Source organism: Podarcis muralis, chromosome 6 (assembly GCF_964188315.1).
Source record: "Podarcis muralis chromosome 6, rPodMur119.hap1.1, whole genome shotgun sequence".
Taxonomy (NCBI): Eukaryota; Metazoa; Chordata; class Lepidosauria; order Squamata; family Lacertidae; genus Podarcis; species Podarcis muralis.
In genome coordinates this window covers 39,215,123-39,233,895 of record NC_135660.1, presented here as the reverse complement: position 1 = coordinate 39,233,895, position 18,773 = coordinate 39,215,123, and the positions used below count along the sequence as shown (strand labels likewise).

General features: G+C 41.0%; 1 protein-coding gene across 5 annotated transcripts; it reads left to right on the top strand.

Moving 5' to 3' along the window:
• The first annotated feature begins 929 nt into the window (after nucleotides 1-929).
• LOC114597675 (allantoinase, mitochondrial-like) lies at nucleotides 930-16,866 on the top strand. Of its 5 annotated transcripts, none has more exons than XR_013393174.1 (12): nucleotides 930-1,174; nucleotides 2,068-2,225; nucleotides 6,236-6,387; nucleotides 8,758-8,872; nucleotides 9,537-9,683; nucleotides 10,829-10,874; nucleotides 11,373-11,466; nucleotides 12,237-12,423; nucleotides 13,254-13,392; nucleotides 14,288-14,460; nucleotides 15,219-16,054; nucleotides 16,275-16,408. XR_013393174.1 is itself a non-coding variant. In XM_028730789.2 (12 exons), the coding sequence occupies exons 1-12, from the start codon at nucleotides 1,144-1,146 to the stop codon at nucleotides 15,575-15,577; spliced, it is 1,362 nt and encodes a 453-aa protein (XP_028586622.2). In that variant the 5' UTR covers nucleotides 931-1,143; the 3' UTR covers nucleotides 15,578-16,266. The 5 variants fall into 5 exon arrangements, 4 of the variants coding, with proteins under 4 accessions (XP_077786177.1, XP_028586622.2, XP_028586621.2 ...); XM_028730789.2 differs by lacking the exon at nucleotides 16,275-16,408 and having other exon boundaries at nucleotides 931-1,174; nucleotides 15,219-15,251; nucleotides 15,491-16,266; XM_028730788.2 differs by having other exon boundaries at nucleotides 934-1,174; nucleotides 15,219-15,251; nucleotides 16,275-16,866.
• Nucleotides 16,867-18,773: the final 1,907 nt, after the last annotated feature.

Genomic DNA, 18,773 nt, shown 5'->3' with positions numbered 1-18,773 from the left:
CAAGCTATCCCTTATTACCAGCAGTAGGACATAACTTTAGCATTAATAAAGACCCTGGTGGAGCCATCCGAGCAAATTTTCCAGAATTTTCTATTTGGAAATGGATGGCTTATGCAGGGTTAAGGGATAAGGGCATTGTCAAATAAGGGGCACAGTTGCTCCATAATCAGTTGATTCCATAATCAAGCATTTTTAAAGTTGGAAGATACCTTGGAGGTCATAGAGTCTACTACAAGATCCCTGAGAGGTAAACATGCAACCTCTGCTTAAGTATCTCCAACAAGGGGTCTTAATTGCTTTCAGAGTGGGATGGGATAGCCTGGGCACAATGCTAGCCAGAATTTAAAGGGGATAGGCATTTTAAAGGCAAATGCAGTTCAGGGTCTCCCACGGCAACTTTTCAAAATGAATTGGATAGATTTGGTTCAAATCCCATCTCAATTCTGAATTGTTACTGGATTGTTTTTATTGCTTGTTACTCTGTGTCACTTGCTATGCTTAAAATCCCCCTGCAACTGCCACAGAGCAAATATCTGCTTGGTCCTTGTAGACCAAATTGCCCATCATCATCATTATTTATGAACTACTAGTGAAGTCGCACTGGACAGCCAACGTTGTTGGCAAATTGCAATAAAATATTAAAAATAGCAACATTTAGCTGAGTGGTGGCAACGCCACTGCCCGCCTGTGTTTCTTGGCAGAGGCATATGAGCTTCTTTTTGCAAAACCCTCTTATTGTATTTTATATTCGTAACACCTAAAATATTATAGACTGTGGACAGAAGAGATAGTCCGTTGAACACTTAGTGATTGATGGGGGGGCGTCATTCATGAAAGAAAAGTAACTTTCTATTTGCAAAAGATTAAGCAATTAATGATTAACTCCACCAGTTCCATCACTAACTTCCAAGGTCTCAAAGTAGGACATGGGAAATGTATTTATTTGTTTGATTAATTCATACCATTTGAACCCAGAGTTTTGGTCAAGACCAGGTCCTCAGCAATCTACTGTGAGGTTCAGAAAGTTTCTTTTCTTGTAACACTTCATGTCAATGTGCGCCAGAAAGCAAGAGAGAAGGAACTGAATGAGAGCCAAGCAGGCAGCAATACTCAAGGGTTTGGGCCCTTGTTGCCAACTTTAACATGTCTAAAAAAAGCAATGCCACTCAGGCAGGTAAGTGAAGGGCCGCTGGGTAGAGGGAGCCTAAAATAATTTGATAAAGAGCCTCTGGATGGAAGATTGCATTTTGAATTAATAAAGGAAGCAATAACAAGTAAGGATGGATGAATATGTCAATTTTGTTTTCTCTCTTTTACTAATTCAGTTCTCCACATTTCTGCTGCAAACTGCAACAACTCTCATGAAAATTTGTCAGTATTTTAGTGTGTATTTCTGCTGAAACACAGATTTTTGCATGCAGTTTTGACTAATATATGCATTTTTGCAACTTATATTCTCTAATATATTGCATTTTATTATAATTGCCTCTCTGGATAAAAGGCAGGATATAAATTTACTAAATATAACCTTTTTTAAAAAAAGTTATTTTCCACCAATGTATGCATTTTTATGAACACTTTCCCCTAATATATGCATTTTGGTACACATTGCTTGATCAGAAAACTCCATCACAACATTCAGAGACGTGCGAATTTTGAAGGATACAAGTAATTGAGTTTCAGTTCATATACTGGTTTAAGAACAAATCAAGTACCGGTAGTTTCTCACTCAAATGCAAACAAAATTGGATTTCCCTCCCATCCTTAATATCAAGCTAGCAAGAAAAAATATTAAACTGGGAGTAGGTTTGTTGTCTTGCCTTGTCATGCAGAATGCCTTCTAGTCAGCAGGACTCATCTTCTGTATTGTGTTCAGAGTGTCATTATAGAAGCATCTGTACACATGGAGGAAACTGAAGCAATTTCACAAGGGCCTAAAATCATGCTGAAAGGAAGAGAAAATGTGGTATCTTACTATGAGTTAATAACAGAAACAGTAACATCAGTTGCAGAAGTTTGATTGGTTTGTTTTTGCTGAATTCTGCCTCTCTACTAATTTAAATTAAGGGCCAGCCAAAGTGGAAGTGGGTTCAGAGATTGTGACGGTAAGAAGCAACAGGGTCGTGCAGAATAATACCACTGGCCCAGCGGAGATTGTCATCTGCGATGGAAAGATAGCCGATATTCTTCCAAAGAGAAACTGGGCCAGACCCAGTGGAGAAAAGGTATGGACTCATTTAACACTTTAATTGTTTGTGGATTTCTATACTAGTGTTCAGGATCTGTTTCTAGCATGTTTCACAAATAAAACAATAAAATTAAATAAAAATGCAATCCCATACAAAAGCAGCATAAAATACAGATAGAGGACCAAAATTCTTTTAAAAGCCTGGGAAAATAAAATATAACTGTGTAGGTGCTAGGAGTCTCCATGAGTATCCTGGCTCCCCACATTTGAACTTGAATTGATATAATGGCTGAAAGTTTTGGAAATTTTATTAATGAAGTTAGTAAAGTGTCCCAACATGGGTCTACAGTTTACAAGCAGGTAACGCACCACAGAGGACGTGACTAGGATTAGCTAAAAATTATTGTTATAGAAAGTCTTAACCATTGTATGTGGAAATGAGCATGCAAATATATTTTATAAACAGGTTCAATTTCCAATATATTCTGAAGTATTTAAAATGTCAACAGTGCTGAAAGTTCAGCATTTAATAGCACTGACATTTTGAAGCGCGGTTTTATATGCATAAACCTCCCAGAATGTTTCATTGTTAATCTGTGCTGATGAAAAATTCTAAGACAGCTCAAGGTTACACTGATCCCTTTCTTAACTGTGGTTCTAAATGAATAGCTACTGCTCTAAGGGGTGACACACGGCATCTTTCATATCTGTTACATCTTTCCTACACATTACAGTTTTCACAGACGATGACAACAACATACAAGTGCAATTAGGGGGTCCTGTGTAGTATTGCACAGTGGTGGAGTAAGAGGGAAGCGATTTCAATTAAAATCCCACTTTAGCCATGAATCTAAATAGGTGACTTTGGGCCATTCATAATCTCTCAAGCTCAGGGTCCACTGCAAGACTCTTGTGAAAATTTAACTGGAAGAAAACATGTATGCCACCCTGAGCTTCTTGGAAGAACAGTGGGATACAAATAATATAAATGGTAATATTAAAATTGTATTTATAAAAAAGAATAGAGAGAGACTGACCTGACTTGCAGGGACATGAGTCAGGAAAGCAATAAAAATATTGTCATGAAATGCAATATGAAATGTATATAAATCACAGAAGCAACAGCCAAGAAACAGCAAAATCCAACAAGCATAAAACAAAACCCAAAACAGATCAGGTATAAGACACGCTGGAATGTCTGGGCAAATTTAAAAAAAAAAAAGTTTTTAGCTGGTGCTGTAAAATGATGAAGATTGGTCCCAGGTAAGCTTCTTTGGAGAGGGCATTCTGTACATGAGACACCATTACTGAGAAAGTCCTCTCCCTAGTCGTTATCCTCTTAACCTGAGATGGTAAGGGAACCTGAAGAAGGGCCTCTTATGATGAATTATTTGTTCAGGCAGCATCATGCATTAGTAACCAACTTCAGATAACCAAGCCTCAAGCTATTTTATGAACGAGAAAGGAAAATATATTCTGGAGCATGGTATTAGGAGAGCTTTACGAGGGAGCTTGTGAAAGTGAACTATCCCAACACAAAACATCACATCCCTGGGGGCTAATTCTCCACTCAGTTACACTAGTTTCACGCCATCATGATTCCATTGACTTCACTGTAACTGAGTAGAGAACTAGACCCTATGGTCATAATACCAATGCAGAGCATTGAACCAAATTCACAGTGAATGCATTGGATAGGGGCCAGAGTAAAGTGTTCTCTCTTTTTTTATGTGGTTTTCCTTCTGGGTTAAACTTTTAGTTGCCTGACCAGTGACCTTTAGCCAGTGCCTGTTGCTGATCACAGCACACTCCACATTACCTCGACTAATAATTAACGCAACTTGCTCTGTCTGTGAATTGTCCATGAGCTGCGCATGAGATTCTCTCACTGCTTGGTTCAGAGGGTAGATTTTGGCAGAAAAGCTATTGGTTCTCTTTCTGTCCATGTAAGTCATCTGTATCAGATATGGCCAGTTGCTGGAACATAAGATGACCCTTAATGGAACAGAACAAAGGCCTATCAAATCCAGTATCCTGTTTTCTGGCAAACACACAAGCAGAATATGGGCGCAATAGCCATTTCCCATTACAGTGGTACCTCAGGTTACAGATGCTTCAGGTTACAGACTCTGCTAACCCAGAAATTGTACCTTGGGTTAAGAACTTTGCTTCAGGGTGAGAACAGAAATCACATGGCGATGGTGCGGTGGCAGTGGGAGGCCCCATTAGCTAAAGTGGTACCTCAGGTTAAGAACAGTTTCAGGTTAAGAACGGACCTCCAGAATGAATTAAGTTCTTAACCCGAGGTACCACTGTACTGTTACCCAGAAACTGGTTTCCTGACGCAATCTCCCTTTGCCCCTGGAGGTAGTGTGCAGTCATCACAATAAGCAGTAATTGATAGGCTACTCCTCCATTAATTTCTCTAATTCTCTTTTAAAGCTATCCGAGTTGGTGGCCATCACCACATCCTGCAGCAGGAAATTCCATATTTTGGGAAATTCCATTTGTACTGTGTTGAATTGCTATTACAAGATGAGACTACGGCTCTGCATGGCCTGCTACAGGGGCCATTTTGAATGAGAAAACTTGTTCTAGATACAACCTTAGCTGAACTTGGATGGCCTTGTGGCAGTTATCCATGGTCTAGTAATCTGCCAGCTAGACTATTGCAATGCATTATATGTGGGGCTGCCTTCAAAGATGGTCCAGAAACTGCAGCTGACCCCAAACAAGGCAACAAGATTGTTAGTGAGGATTGGAAGATATCAGCGTATTATGACACTGGCTATGTCATCTTCAATGGCTTCCAGTCCATTTCCAGGCCCCAAGCACTGTGCTGGTAGGAGGGACTGTGATAGTGATTTAAAAATGAAACAAAAAATGAAACAGAGAACAGTAGTATTAAAAAAAAGAAAGAAAGAAAATACTAGTACAGTAAATACTAGATGTGGTCAATGTTTATTAGATCCTTGTCCTTCCTTGTTACAGTCTGGACTCCAAAGATAGTGAATGCTCTTCTGAGAGTTTGGTTCCTGCTGCCCTTAGAAAGGTAGGAATTAGATCTCAACTGGAGGGGAAAACTAGGTTGGAAACTTCTCCAAGTAGCCTCTCAACCTGAGTCAGTCTTGTTATTTCTGCCTCTGTCCCTTTAAATCTGAGGCCTCTTTTGTACATTAATGCAGGGTGAGTCCTTTGAAAGAGGCCCCATAGATACAGAGTACACATGTTCCACGAGGCCTCTTTTGAAAGACTCACCCTGTACAATCTAAATAAATGTTTGTGTCTTAAAGCATCTTAAGGGAATGAAAAATGACTGGAGATGAAAAGAGAGACAAGCCTTCTTAATTAGGATGCAACTTAACTTCTGAAAGTCAATGTATTTCCAAAAAGAAGGGAAAAGACAAAACAATGGCTATGCCTGAATTCATCCACTCGTGCAAAGCAGCTAATGAAGCATACTGTACTCCTTCTTTAAGGAGCTGCAAGACTATTAATTGCTTCCAAGTAACTTGAATCTAACTTTCTCTTAGGAAATTTGAGAAATAGTTGAGCTCTCAATGCACATGCAAGGAAGATGAGTGTCTGATGAATAATGGTTTGCAACAAAGATGCAAGTGTTTTGTTTCGTTGTTTTTTTAAAAAAATACAATTCCTGGCATGTTGAAATTATGACAGATCTCTTACTGGATGAGTGTTCTAATAAGGTAGAGTGAGCAGGAAGCCTAGCAAGAAGTCCAAATGATCAAATCAATTATGAAGCGTTCTTAGAAATCTCAACTGTTGTGGGCCACAATCCAGCAGAGAATGAATGGTTTTAAGAGCTCTTTTAGTCTGCAATGGCTTGTGGCTGTGAGTTTTTAAAGTGTTCCTCCAAGCTTTCTATAGCATTCCAAAAAGCAAAATACTAAACTGTGTTTTGAATTAAAATCCAGAGTTTTTAACAAGGAACCTGCACAGGTTGCAAGCATTCTATGGACCACACTCATGATGAAGGCAACTTTAGAATGTTCTGCAATTAACCTGCAATTAACCTTCTGCCTACAGATCTTAGATGTTGGAGACCTCGTGGTCATGCCAGGAATAATTGACCCTCATGTGCATATATATGAGCCTGGACAGCCAGCTGGTGAAGGATTTACATCTGTGACTCAGGCCGCAGCTGCAGGAGGCATCACCACTGTTGTTGACATGCCCTTGTACGTTACCAGAGGGCTGGAGGGAGGGAATAAAGGGAGAGAATAAGGACTTTCCTATTTTAATGCAGAATTCACAATGAGATTTCCCAGGTCAACTCATATAAACTACAGTGTAAGAATTTATATGTCTCTTCCTAATATGATCTAATCCCTCATCCCATTGTAGGCCCTAAGACTTTCCTGAGGGTCGCTTGACCCTCAGGAATTGCTTTCCAAGGGGTTCAGGATGAGTTGAGAACCTGTGTGTGTGATGTGTGTTTTTCCAAGCAAGTTTTTAATAAACATTTCCCCAACAGGAGACTAAAGAGGTAAAGAAGGGGCAGGGAATTATGCATAACTGAGCATTCTTGTGCTTGCACTTCATCTGGTAGTCTTTGTTGCTTTTTATTTATTTTATTGTATTATTATTATTATTCTGCCTTCCATCCCACATGGAAACCAAGCAGTTCTCTACATCATCACATTAACTTTCTTTGCACACCCATGTGCTCTGGCCCGTCTTACAGATTCCTAACACCTGTAGATAAAGAACACTTTGGATGGAAGGCAACAGCTGGAGCAGCTTCTGCAGGGCAGGATTTCTGAAACAACATATATAGTCCTGCAGTGTCACCTACTGGTCATACTCAGATACTGTAACCAAGGGTGAATTCCCATGCTCAATTTCCACACCAGAAATCCATGGTTGGTTGGTTGGTTTTCCTTTTTGAGGCCCCACCAAATGTCTAGACATAACACACGAACAAAACACACACACACTCCCCAACAGCACTGAGAGTCAGTGTGGTGGTCGTAGTTACTGATTTATCTATCAAATGCATAGCCTGCCTTTCCTGATCATTTGAGGTGGTTCACTATAGGAGAAAAATACCAGACCTATCACTCCAGAACTGGAGATACTGAAGTTCAAACCCCCACTCCTATCACTCCAGAACTGGAGACAAAGGTAAAGGTACCCCTGCCCGTACGGGCCAGTCTTGACAGACTCTAGGGTTGTGCGCTCATCTCACTCTAGAGGCCGGGAGCCAGCGCTGTCCACAGACACTTCCGGGTCACGTGGCCAGTGTGATGAAGCTGCTCTGGCGAACCGGCACCAGAGCAGCACACGGAAACGCCGTTTACCTTCCCGCTATAAAGCGGTACCTATTTATCTACTTGCACTTAAGGGTGCTTTTGAACTGCTAGGTGGGCAGGAGCTGGGACCAAACGACGGGAGCTCACCCCGCCGCGGGGATTCGAACCGCCAACCATGCGATCGGCAAGTCCTAGGCAATGAGGTTTTACCCACAGCGCCACCCGCATCCCCAGAGAACTGGAGATACTGATGTTCAAATCCCCACTCAGCCATTACACACACTGGGCAACACTGAGCCAGTGTCTGTCTCTCAGCCTCACCTACTTCACAGGTTGCTTGTTGAATGCTGGAATGTAAAGTATTTTGAGCCCTTTGCTAAAAGAAAGCCATGATAGAAATATTGTTTATTAAATCAATAAACAAACATTTATGCCTGGTGGAAGCTCATATGGGAATAGGGAAAGCCATCATCTTTGGCATGTTAATGGGATCCAGTGGCAGAAATTCAAGTAACTACCACAACCTAACAGAGGCAAATTTAAACTAGTGTTTATGTTGGGACGCGGGTGGCGCTGTGGGTAAAAGCCTCAGCGCCTAGGGCTTGCCGATTGAAAGGTCGGCGGTTAGAATCCCCGCAGCGGGGTGCGCTCCCATTGTTCGGTCCCAGCGCCTGCCAACCTAGCAGTTCAAAAGCACCCCCGGGTGCAAGTAGATAAATAGGGACCGCTTACTAGCGGGAAGGTAAACGGCGTTTCTGTGTGCGGCTGTGGCTTGCCAGAGCAGCAATGTCACGCTGGCCACGTGACCCGGAAGTGTCTCCGGACAGCGCTGGCCCCCGGCCTCTTGAGTGAGATGGGCGCACAACCCTAGAGTCTGTCAAGACTGGCCCGTACGGGCAGGGGTACCTTTACCTTTACCTTAGTGTTTTTGTTGGAACCAGTTTGTGCACGGGTGGTACTGCTTTGGTTGAAGAATGAAGTCAGGATGTATTAAAGGTGTGTTACAGATTGGCAGCTAGACTGGGCTAGAAATGAGCACAGTTTAGTTGCCTTCTAGGTAGGAATGGTTCTACAATTAGGCAGAATGAGGCAACTGATTGTGTTTCTCATAAAAGGGCAGGGAGTGAGGAGACATGCTGAGACTTCTTGTTTCAGCTGCCATCTGCTCCCTGACTTTGATTATGGTAGTAGTGGTGGTGGAAGACAGGTATCATTTGCTGCTCTTAGGCAGCAAAATGTGCTGGGCCAGCCTTGTTTCCAAGTAACAACTTATTTTACTTCATCCCCTTAACTCAGGTACTGCAGTCCTCCAACCACAACCTTGTATGCCCTTGAGAAAAAGCTCCAGTCTGCTAAGGGAAAGTGCCATATTGATGTTGCATTTTGGGGTGGCATCATTCCTGGAAATCAGGTTTGTATCCAGCAATGAAATGGCATCAGCTCCTTATGTACTTTGGTGGGAGGGCTGTGAAGGCAAGATAAATAGAGAGGGCTCCAGAAATGAAAGCGTTCCTTTAGATAGCATGATCTATTAAAAGTAAGAGGATGCAAATGGATGGAGGATTCTGCCATGTTTTTAGTTATACTAGGGTTGCTATATTTCAAAAAGTGAAAATCTGGGCAGAAACTTTTTTGAGCTTTTCAGCAATTTGCATCCAGACATGATTTCCGATGGCCAATTGCCAGCTATGCCCAGGAAATTCCAGACATATGGCAACCCTAAGTTACACTGCACCCTATGCAAGAGCTCTGGGAACAGTACAGTACAGTACACAGTTTTGAAAATAAGAGATGTGGCTTGAAATAAATCACTTGGCTTGAAATCCCAGTTCTAATTCCATATATGCATGAATGAATTGCAGCAAATTGTTGGAAGTGGGAAATGAACTCTGCTCATCCTCATAGGGATAGGTGAACTTTAGATTCAGTTTGCATTTAAACTTAAAACTCAATTGTAGCTGAATATGTGCAGAAATTGCAAGAGGGCAGAACTTAATATGCAACTCAGCCATTCTTATGCTTTCTTCGTATTATTAGCAAACTTCCCAAGTGCTTGTCCTTGTGCTATCTCTTAGGCTGAGCTCCTACCAATGCTGAAGGCTGGGGTTCCTGGATTTCAGTGCTTCCTAATGGCCACTGGTGTGGAGGACTTTTCCCATGTTTGTCTACATGATATACATGTGGCAATGAATGAACTGCAAGACACAGACTGTGTGCTCCTGGTAAGGAGCTGAGTTCCTACTCTTTTACTCGCTAGCACCTTTGACATTAAGTACCTGTTTTCCATTTCTCTTCTCTCTTCCAGTGGATCTCCAATCTGGATGGCAGCATTTCACAATTTCTCTCCTTGGGCATTACTTATTTTTAATTTTTTATGTATATTTTATTAGTGAATTGAAATACAGTATTGTACATACTTTTCCCCAGTAGGTTATTCAGGTACACAAAAAAGATGAATGAAGATTAGTACAATAATTAAAAGAATTTACTAATGTCCACATATTAATAAAATTAAGCAATGCCCCTTCATAATAAAACATTAATATTAAATATACAGAATTAAAATTTAATTGCGGTATATTAATTCATGATCTGCACATATTTTAAAGGTGTGAGAACAACTTCCCTATTTCCTTTCTTTTATTCTTATGTGTATAAGCTAATTCTTATTTTACATATTGAATTACCAAATCCCAACTTCTTATAACCTGCTTATATTTTTTTCTATCTTTAATCGTTGTGGTTTTCACTTCTTTGGATTATTTATACTTGCACTTTCCATCTCAAAAGAGACACTTAAGGTGGCATACATTCTTCAGCAAAGAAAAATCCGCTCTTGGAAAACTGGCATCCAACATCCAACAAAAGATTCAAGGGAGAAAAGAACTATGACCCACCTTTTAGCTAACGTGTAATATACAGCTATAGACTATACAGTATTAGCCTGAGTACCTGGATTTTAGGGCAATAAGCAATTTCACTGTTAAAGTAGAGCAACTCCCTTCCCAGCACTGAGTACTAAAATGAAAAGGTGCTGTTGTGATTTGATATATCACAATAGTGTTTTGTGTTTTGTTTTTTTAAAAAAACAGCAGGCAGTCTTCCCTGCTTTAAATTAAGCACTCTTGGCGACATTTAGCTTTCATAGGCTTGTCTAAAACTAGACCACTGGGATGGGGTGGGGGTGGGAAGGAAGAAGATGTATTTTTAATCTTTGTTGGAAGCCGCCCAGAGCGGCTGGGGAAATCCAGCCAGATGGGCGGGGTACAAATAATAAATTGTTGTTGTTGTCACATTGTTATATCTTCCTGTAGAAATTTTTATATAAAGTTAAACTTTCCCCCCCTGTTTGGGACTCTCTACACAGTTCCATCCAGAACAGGAGCCAAGTCACTCCCTGCCTGTCCAAGAGGGTATGTATTATGCTAACCAGTACCTTTACTTTTACCCCACCAGATATGTCTGCCAGGAGACATGGGAGCATTTCCCCCCTTCATCACAGGACCCTGGTCATCCCTTTGTGTTCTTCTGAATGGAAGTGTTTGCTCAGCTTAGAACTTGTTTTGCACCAACAAAGAAATAGATAATAGAGATCATCAATAGGGCAAATAAAGGAGAGTAGATAAGAGAGGAGACAGCAAGGAGTCTGGAGCAGCCCTGGGCAGTGAACTGTCTGAAGAAAAATACCTGAAGATTTCAGAATGGCCTCCCTCTGATGACATAGGAGGGAGGGAGATTTCAGTTGCACAAGAAATGGGCACAATCTTTCTAGGATGTGAAGGGAGCTGGGAACCGTTCCCCTAAGGACCTTAAGTGCATTTTAATATACTAAAACACTAGAAATAATCTTGCTAGAACCCACTTGGTAAATGTGTGCATCTTTATATTTTTCTCTCCCTTTCCTCAAACAGACACCATGGAGTACAGCACTTTCTTGGACACACGCCCTTATACCATGGAAGTGGAGGCCACCATCACCATTGCTGAACTGTGTCTCCAGTATAAGTGAGTGTTTCTTTCTGTTAAGCTGGAAATGAGAGAGCATGCTAAGGACATAAAAAAGCCCTGCCGTATTACACCAAAATCCCATCTAGTTCAGCATATTGTTCTCCCAATGGCCAACTAGATGCCTATGGGAACCCACAAGCAAGACCTGTGAGCAATAGCTCTATCCTGGCGTTTGCTTCCCAGCAACTGGTATCATACTCCAACTGCCCCAAAAATACCAGGATCGTCACAAACACCCTTAAGCAACCACGTCCCAAATTCCCAAGGGTCCTTCCCTTCAGTACTGGAAGTTCAGACCGTGCGTCCCTCTAGAACATTTCTTAGATCTATGACTCCCACTCCCTTCCTTCCCTCCTGACTCAATATGGCCCCACTTCCTGTTTATATGAAAACAAGATCCGGAGCACTTGAGGGCCCCTAATAAAGTTTTTCACTGTTTCCTTGCTCCTTGGTCAGTTGGTCTCTCATAAAGAAACTGATGAGAGGGAGCTAAGCGGGCGAGGCCTTCCATAAGGTCACTGTCCACATGGTTGCGAGGGGTGCCAAGAGGTCACAAGCGCTGAAGAGCAGCTGTTACAGTCACTTGGCTCTGGTTTGCTTCGTTCAGCCACTGCATCTGAGTCCCTGCCCCAGCCTCTGAGGAGAAGGCAGGGTGGGGGGCACTGATGTAGAATATGTCCCTATTTTCATCTGATGAATGTTGGAGGGCATGTGGTATTCAGAGGCATACCACCTCCAACAATAATCATACACTTTTAACTTTACAGGATACCATGCCACATCGTTAATCTCTCCTCTGCTCAAGCCTTGCCCATTATCAAGGATGCTCGTCAGAAGGGAGCACCAATTACTGTAGAAACTGCACACCACTACCTCAGCCTGGCATCTGAATGCATTCCTCCAGGAGGCATCTACTACAAATGCTGCCCTCCTATCAGGGACAAGAACAACCAGGTAAGAGCTATGGGAAATGGAAGTGGTCCAGTCAAATGGCAAAAAATTAAAAGACAAAATAAAAATAAAGTGATGGCAGAGAGAGGACATATGAAGTAAGATCTGAGTACTATTAAAAAGAAATGCTTGATAATGTCTGCAATAATTCAGTAAGAGGAATAAGAAAAGACAGGAACTTTATATGATCAACAGACTCCACTCATATTGAAATTATAGGTTGTTCTGGATGAACAAAGCATGACAGGTTATTAAAATGGCATTCAGAAAAGAGTGAGTACACATACACACAATCTTATGCAGTTGACTCCTATAGATAATACACAGATCCAAACGATTGTCTAGAGACATATCAATGCAATGTTCAACTACTTCAATCCATCACATACATTATGAGAAACAAAACAAAACAAATAAAATAAAATATGTTAAAATTGACAGTGCAAGGTGCATTTGTGTCACATCCAGACATGTTCAAAGAGATGGTAGTTTAGTGCTTAATGTAAGTTCATTGTTCTCTAAGGACCGGTTTAACGAACTCAGCTTAATAAACCATGCTTGAGCACAAGAATCAGACTATATGCTACCTCCTTGTCCCTCTCTTCTTCCCATGAAGCTCTGGCTTCAGTGCCTAAGCATTCTCCTGTCGCTAGTAGAACAGGTTGTGAAGTGTGCTTGGCTGTGGTGCCCACAGCTGTGTATCCAGTTTGCAAATGTGCCACTGGCCCCAAAAAGGGATGTGACCCTGCCTTGATCATTCAATGGCTTCACCTTACTCAAGGAGAACTACAAAAGTATTTCCTTGGCATAAACTCTTCCTCTCATGTCTCCAGGAGCAGCTGTGGGCAGCTTTGGAAGTGGGAGAGATAGACATGGTTGTCTCAGCCCATACTCCTTGCTCCCGAGACTTGAAAGATTTGAACAATGGAGACTTCCTTAAGGCCCCAGCAGGGATTGCTTCACTACAGTTTGGTAATATGTTTATGAACTATTTTATATATGCTGTTCTTTTTCTTATCGTCATCCAATGAGCATGTACTGCTAAGAACGGAAAGGATGATATCCTCATATCATGACTCAAGAATATACTACACTGACAGGCAGTATCTCTCCAGAATGCGGGGCCTCAGAGGTCTTTCCCATTGCCTGCTAACTGGAGGTGTCTGGAATTAAAACAGTAACCTTCAGGATGCAAGGCATGTGATCCACCATTGAACTATGGCCCTTCCCAAAGAATGACCTGTCATCCTGTTGTTCCAGGTGCCCTTAGTGTCCTCAAGCTAAGCTAACCAATACCCCATTCAAAATGCCCCATTTCATTTAAATTACAAATGCTTTAGTTTTTCACTATGTAAATTAAAGTAATTTGTTTTAAAAAGCATGTTCAATAAAGCAAAGACTGGATCCCAAGCATAATTACTTCAAAATAAGTTCCATTGAATGCAGAATAATTTTCTTTTAGGTAGGTTATGGCTTTCAGACAAATAAATCTTAATTGATCAGATCACTTTTCATAGAATAGCCGATTCATTGATTAAATTTCCATATGTTTACATACAAAAATTCTGAAGAAAATAGCATGAATTTACTTCCCTGGTGCTCCCCCGTCCCCAATACAATCACACAATAGTGTGTGCGATTCAATGTGTGTATGTTTGAATGAGTGTGAGTGAATGTGTTTATGGGTGACCCAACGTATTGCCACATGTGGCCCTCTCAGGAAAGGACTGCTCACCCCTGGTATAGAACTTTACCAAATGTTCAAGTCTCCTTTTTAAGTGGCATCAAGTGATATACTTTGAGAAGAAACCAGGGAAGAACAATCTTCTTAACAATAAATTACTAATTGTGACTGGAAAATTCATAGGTCTCCCTCTCTTCTGGACTTCTGCAAAATCCAGAGGGTTCTCCTTCCATGACCTAGTGCAACTGATGTGCAAAAATCCTGCCACTCTGAGCAGGCTGGAAGACCGTAAAGGATCACTTGGCCCTGGGATGGATGCAGACCTGGTGATCTGGAATCCAGAAAAGGAGTTTGAGGTAAGGATGGGAGAGGATATAGGTCATTTTTAAAATTTTGTGAATCACCTTGGGAGTCTGCTATAGAGCCAAAAACAGGATATAACAAATCTAATAAAATAAAGAGTTATAACAAACAAAGCCCTTACAGAAAACAATGAAGTGACCCAATACCACATGAAGAATTAAATGTGCCAGTTTTATGAGACAGAAGTCCAAAGTGTAGTTGTTGTTCTTTGGATTTCTTATCCTTACTTCACCATAAGGTCTCAGGTAAGATAAAACAATATAAAAATAAAATGTTAAAATCAGTTAAAACACTTTGGTCTTGAATGTTTCCAGTATAAAAAGGCATAGCAGAATGGTCGTTTCAACGGCCTTAGCAAGAGAGTAGTCTTGACACACTTAGGGTGTCAGCTGGGGCATTATTTTTCTCAATTTGGATCAAAGATACATCAAAACACTTATTATGGTTATGGTTATTAGCTAGAGAGATACAAGATAGATATTGATTGTAGCAAACATCATGTATATACCACTTCCCAAGCCAGCGGTGGTAGCTCACTGGGTGCAGAGTAAATGGGAATGTGTGAAACTAACCTTTCTATGCTTTGAAATTTTTATAATTGATGATCTGAAAAGTGCCAGTTCTGATATTACCATTCTCTTTGATACAACACAGGGACAATAATATTAGGTTGATTACATTATCCTTAGTAAGCAACATTCCTCAAACTAATCTGTATTATAATTATTTTGTCTCCTTCTTTCTCTCACAGGTGAATAAAAACATAATTCATCACAAGGATAAGGTATGGGAAGGCTCATGTTTTCTGCATTCTCCCAGTGTTCCTATTACTGCCCCCTGCCATCCCACCCTCAAAACACCTTACTGTAATTTACTGTATAATTCATTACATTTTTGGCCTCTGCTTAGGGCAGGCTTTACTGTTAAGCAAATGGAACATCCCAAGTGTCATTTCTGTGGTGGTAGAGGCTATAATGAACTGACTGTTTAGTAATCTTCACCTCCATCTATCACTTTGCTTAGCAGGCAAAAACCAACAAGCAAAATACCACCAGGAGGGGTGAGCACAGCCGTCGGCTTTCAACATTCCTTGCCTTTTTGCAGCCTTGACATTTATGGGCTATTCAGTCTTTATCTTTTCCAGGTCAGAAGTTACTGGGTCAGAGGATCTGCCTCATACAAATTTAAATAAGGACTGGCCCTAGTAGGCACTCAACAGGACACATGTCTATGCTGAAGGAGTCTAAATCATTTTCACATCTGGTATCTTAGATTATTTATTAGTTTCATGGCCCTAACCTCAAGCTCAGAGTCAGAGGAGGATGAGCTGGCTGAGGCCAGGACTGCTGCACCACCAGGTTCCCTGGAAGTGAACCTGAGGCTAGTGGAACCTACAGAACCTGAGCCAGAACCCTCACAGATGCCTTTTGCCAAGTCCCATTTGCCTGAAGAGTCAAGTACTTTCTCTACAGGCCTACCCAACAAAATTCACCAGGCCAGCAAGCCACAGAAGAGAAAAGAAGTGCTCCAGGTTAGGAAGTTGGCCCTTTAAGGATACCTACTCTTTGGGCATGGAGCTTGAGAAAGGTAAACTGGATGGAGGGGTTCATGAGGCCTCAATTCACCTCTAGTCTTTGTTGTTCACTTAGAGCTTTCTACACCCCTGCATCTATTTTGCCTTGTGAATATCTGCTATGGACAGATCAGAACCACCATAAACAAAAACACATTTACCCAAAGACCTTTGATTCTGCATTCTATTTATCCTTACTTTTCTCTCTCTCTCCCCCCCCCCCCACTGCTTTAGCTAACCCCATATTTGGGTTTCCAGCTTTATGGTGAGGTCTTTGCCACTCTTGTACGTGGCAGGCTGGTTTATCTGAATGGGAAATTTGCACCCAAGCCAGAAGGGGACCTGCTTGTGACAGAGAGAAAGATGCCTACAAGAATCTCATCACCCTACTACTAATGAGGAAGATAGTATGACAAATGTACTAGCTAAACACAAATCTGGGCAGAAGAGAAGCTGGAAGAATAGAAGAGGAGAGGAGAGTGGAATCTACACACATACAAAAAATGCTGTGAAAATGCTTTTAAAAAAATGTTTTGAAAAATACATTGAATTTTGCATAGCTCACTGTCACCATCTAGTGTCACATTTGTATATTGCACTTTACAACACATTTAAAACGTTTTATTTGCAGCTGTATAGCTGAGTCCGAGGATGAGTAACATAAAGAATAAACTGCAATCACATAGTCTATTGTCTCAGTGAGAGCAGCTGTTACACTTTCTGAATTTTTCTACAACTGCTGAATAAATAAAATGAGGTCAACAGCTCCAGCTGATATGTCAAGGATATGCAACAATGGAACAGTAAAAAGTTATTGTAGCCACTCCCTCACGCCTTCTTGCTTTCCAGAAGTATAAATAAGGATAATAAAAAATCAGGGTCATGGGGGAACAGGACAAAAAGTCTGGGTGATCTCACAGCTCTTGATGCTCTTGATGCTTCATCTCAAAGTGATCTGATTTTCAAATCTAATGTAGCACAGTGCTCACAGTGAATCAAACAGTAATATTTCATAGTGTGATGAGTTCTGAATAAGTATTCTTTCACTATGGTTATGGCCTTAGAAATTAGAGAAAGAGGCTTTCTATATAACTGTTTAATCAAAGTATGATCTATTGATTTCCTGGTCAGAATATGATCAAAATCGGATGTCAAGTAAACGTGTTTGAATTGTGCATCTTTCGATTCTTGCAGTTGCTCTAATCTTTAGAGCAAGGATGAGAAACCTGCAGTCCTCCAGATGTTGGACTATACCTCCTATCATTCCTGACCATCCTGGCTGAGTTTTATTGGAGTTGGGAGTTAGACTGAATTAGAGGGTTACATATTTTAAGTCCTCTCTCTGACAAACTATACTGAATGCAAAACGAGGCACAGTGCTCTGCTTGCAACATCCATGAGGTTTTAAGACTGCCACTGCCAGCCAAGCAATCCTGAATAATTTATTTTTCTCCTATTTGACTTAATTTGAAAATCCATAGAAACAAAGTAATCACTTTGTCAAAACTAAAAGGCAGCATTTCCCTTTGACAGTGCTGTGCTAGAACATGCATCCTGCCAGAGCATTTGGACCCTAGTGTTTATTAGCTGGCAAGGGCTCGTGGTACATAAAAATGCTAAACAAAACATTAGAGGGCTTAATATCACAGAAATACAAGTTGCCCAGTAAAAGGGCAGATTCTCAGAATGAAGTAAAGTATATGGTCTGATACAAAGTGAGCTTCCTTGAAAATGCAAACGCTACAAAGGAAAATTGTGAGAAAGGGTAGAAGGGAAGTAATTCAGTCACTGAAACCAGAGAAACTTGCTATCTTCTAGTGGGATAATGGCATTCAGATGGTGCAATTGAAGATTATTGGTGCTCTTGTGCAACAAACCTTCCTCCAAACTTTTTGCAAAAAGGAAAGTGATGAAGAAATGCGCTGGAAAAACAATTGTTTGATGCAACATTGTCTAACCTCCCCTCAGACAAATCAGAATGAATGTTGAATAAATAGCTGGTGTTGTCTAACCTCCCTGCCATCTTTGTGAAAACCAAATCAGGGTGAATGTTCAATAAAACGGCTGTCTGGAGGTCCCATTGGCCCCAGTCCACTGCTCATCATAGCCAGTAGATATACAAGGTTTCATCACCTCAGTCTAGAAATAGGACCTTGCCTTGTAAGGGAATTTTACAGGGATTCTGGTGAAGCAGAAAGAATTCCACTTCTCTTCTTCTCCCCTCATTGTGCTGAGGTTGCTCAAGCTCAGCTACTATTTACACTAATTGCATTCATGAAGTTAATGTCTAGTTTGGCCCTCAGAAGTTCAAACTACTGTATTACAGAATTTGGCTAGTTCTGCCCCCTCCTGTCTGGTCACCATTGTTCTATTACTGGAATGAAGCTAGGGGCAGGGGGTGGGAGGTGGGGAGGTTGCTCAGCAATCATATGAGAGCTCTGAAAACACTAATATGAACTCGGCATGACACAAATGCATGCATCTCAGCTACATACATTTTTTAAGCACAAAAATAGTTGTGGTCTAGCCATAGAGAAGTTGCTGCACTGCACATTGAAACTCTTTGTAGATCAAGTGAACCCATTAGGAAATTAAAAAAGAAATATGAGGAAAGCAAGATAAAGATATTTACAGTGGGCTATTGTCTACTGACAGCTAAAGGTGCTCTACTGTGATCTTAAGGAACAGGTGCAACTTACGTTTTTATACTACTCGCCCAGGGGAAAACAATTA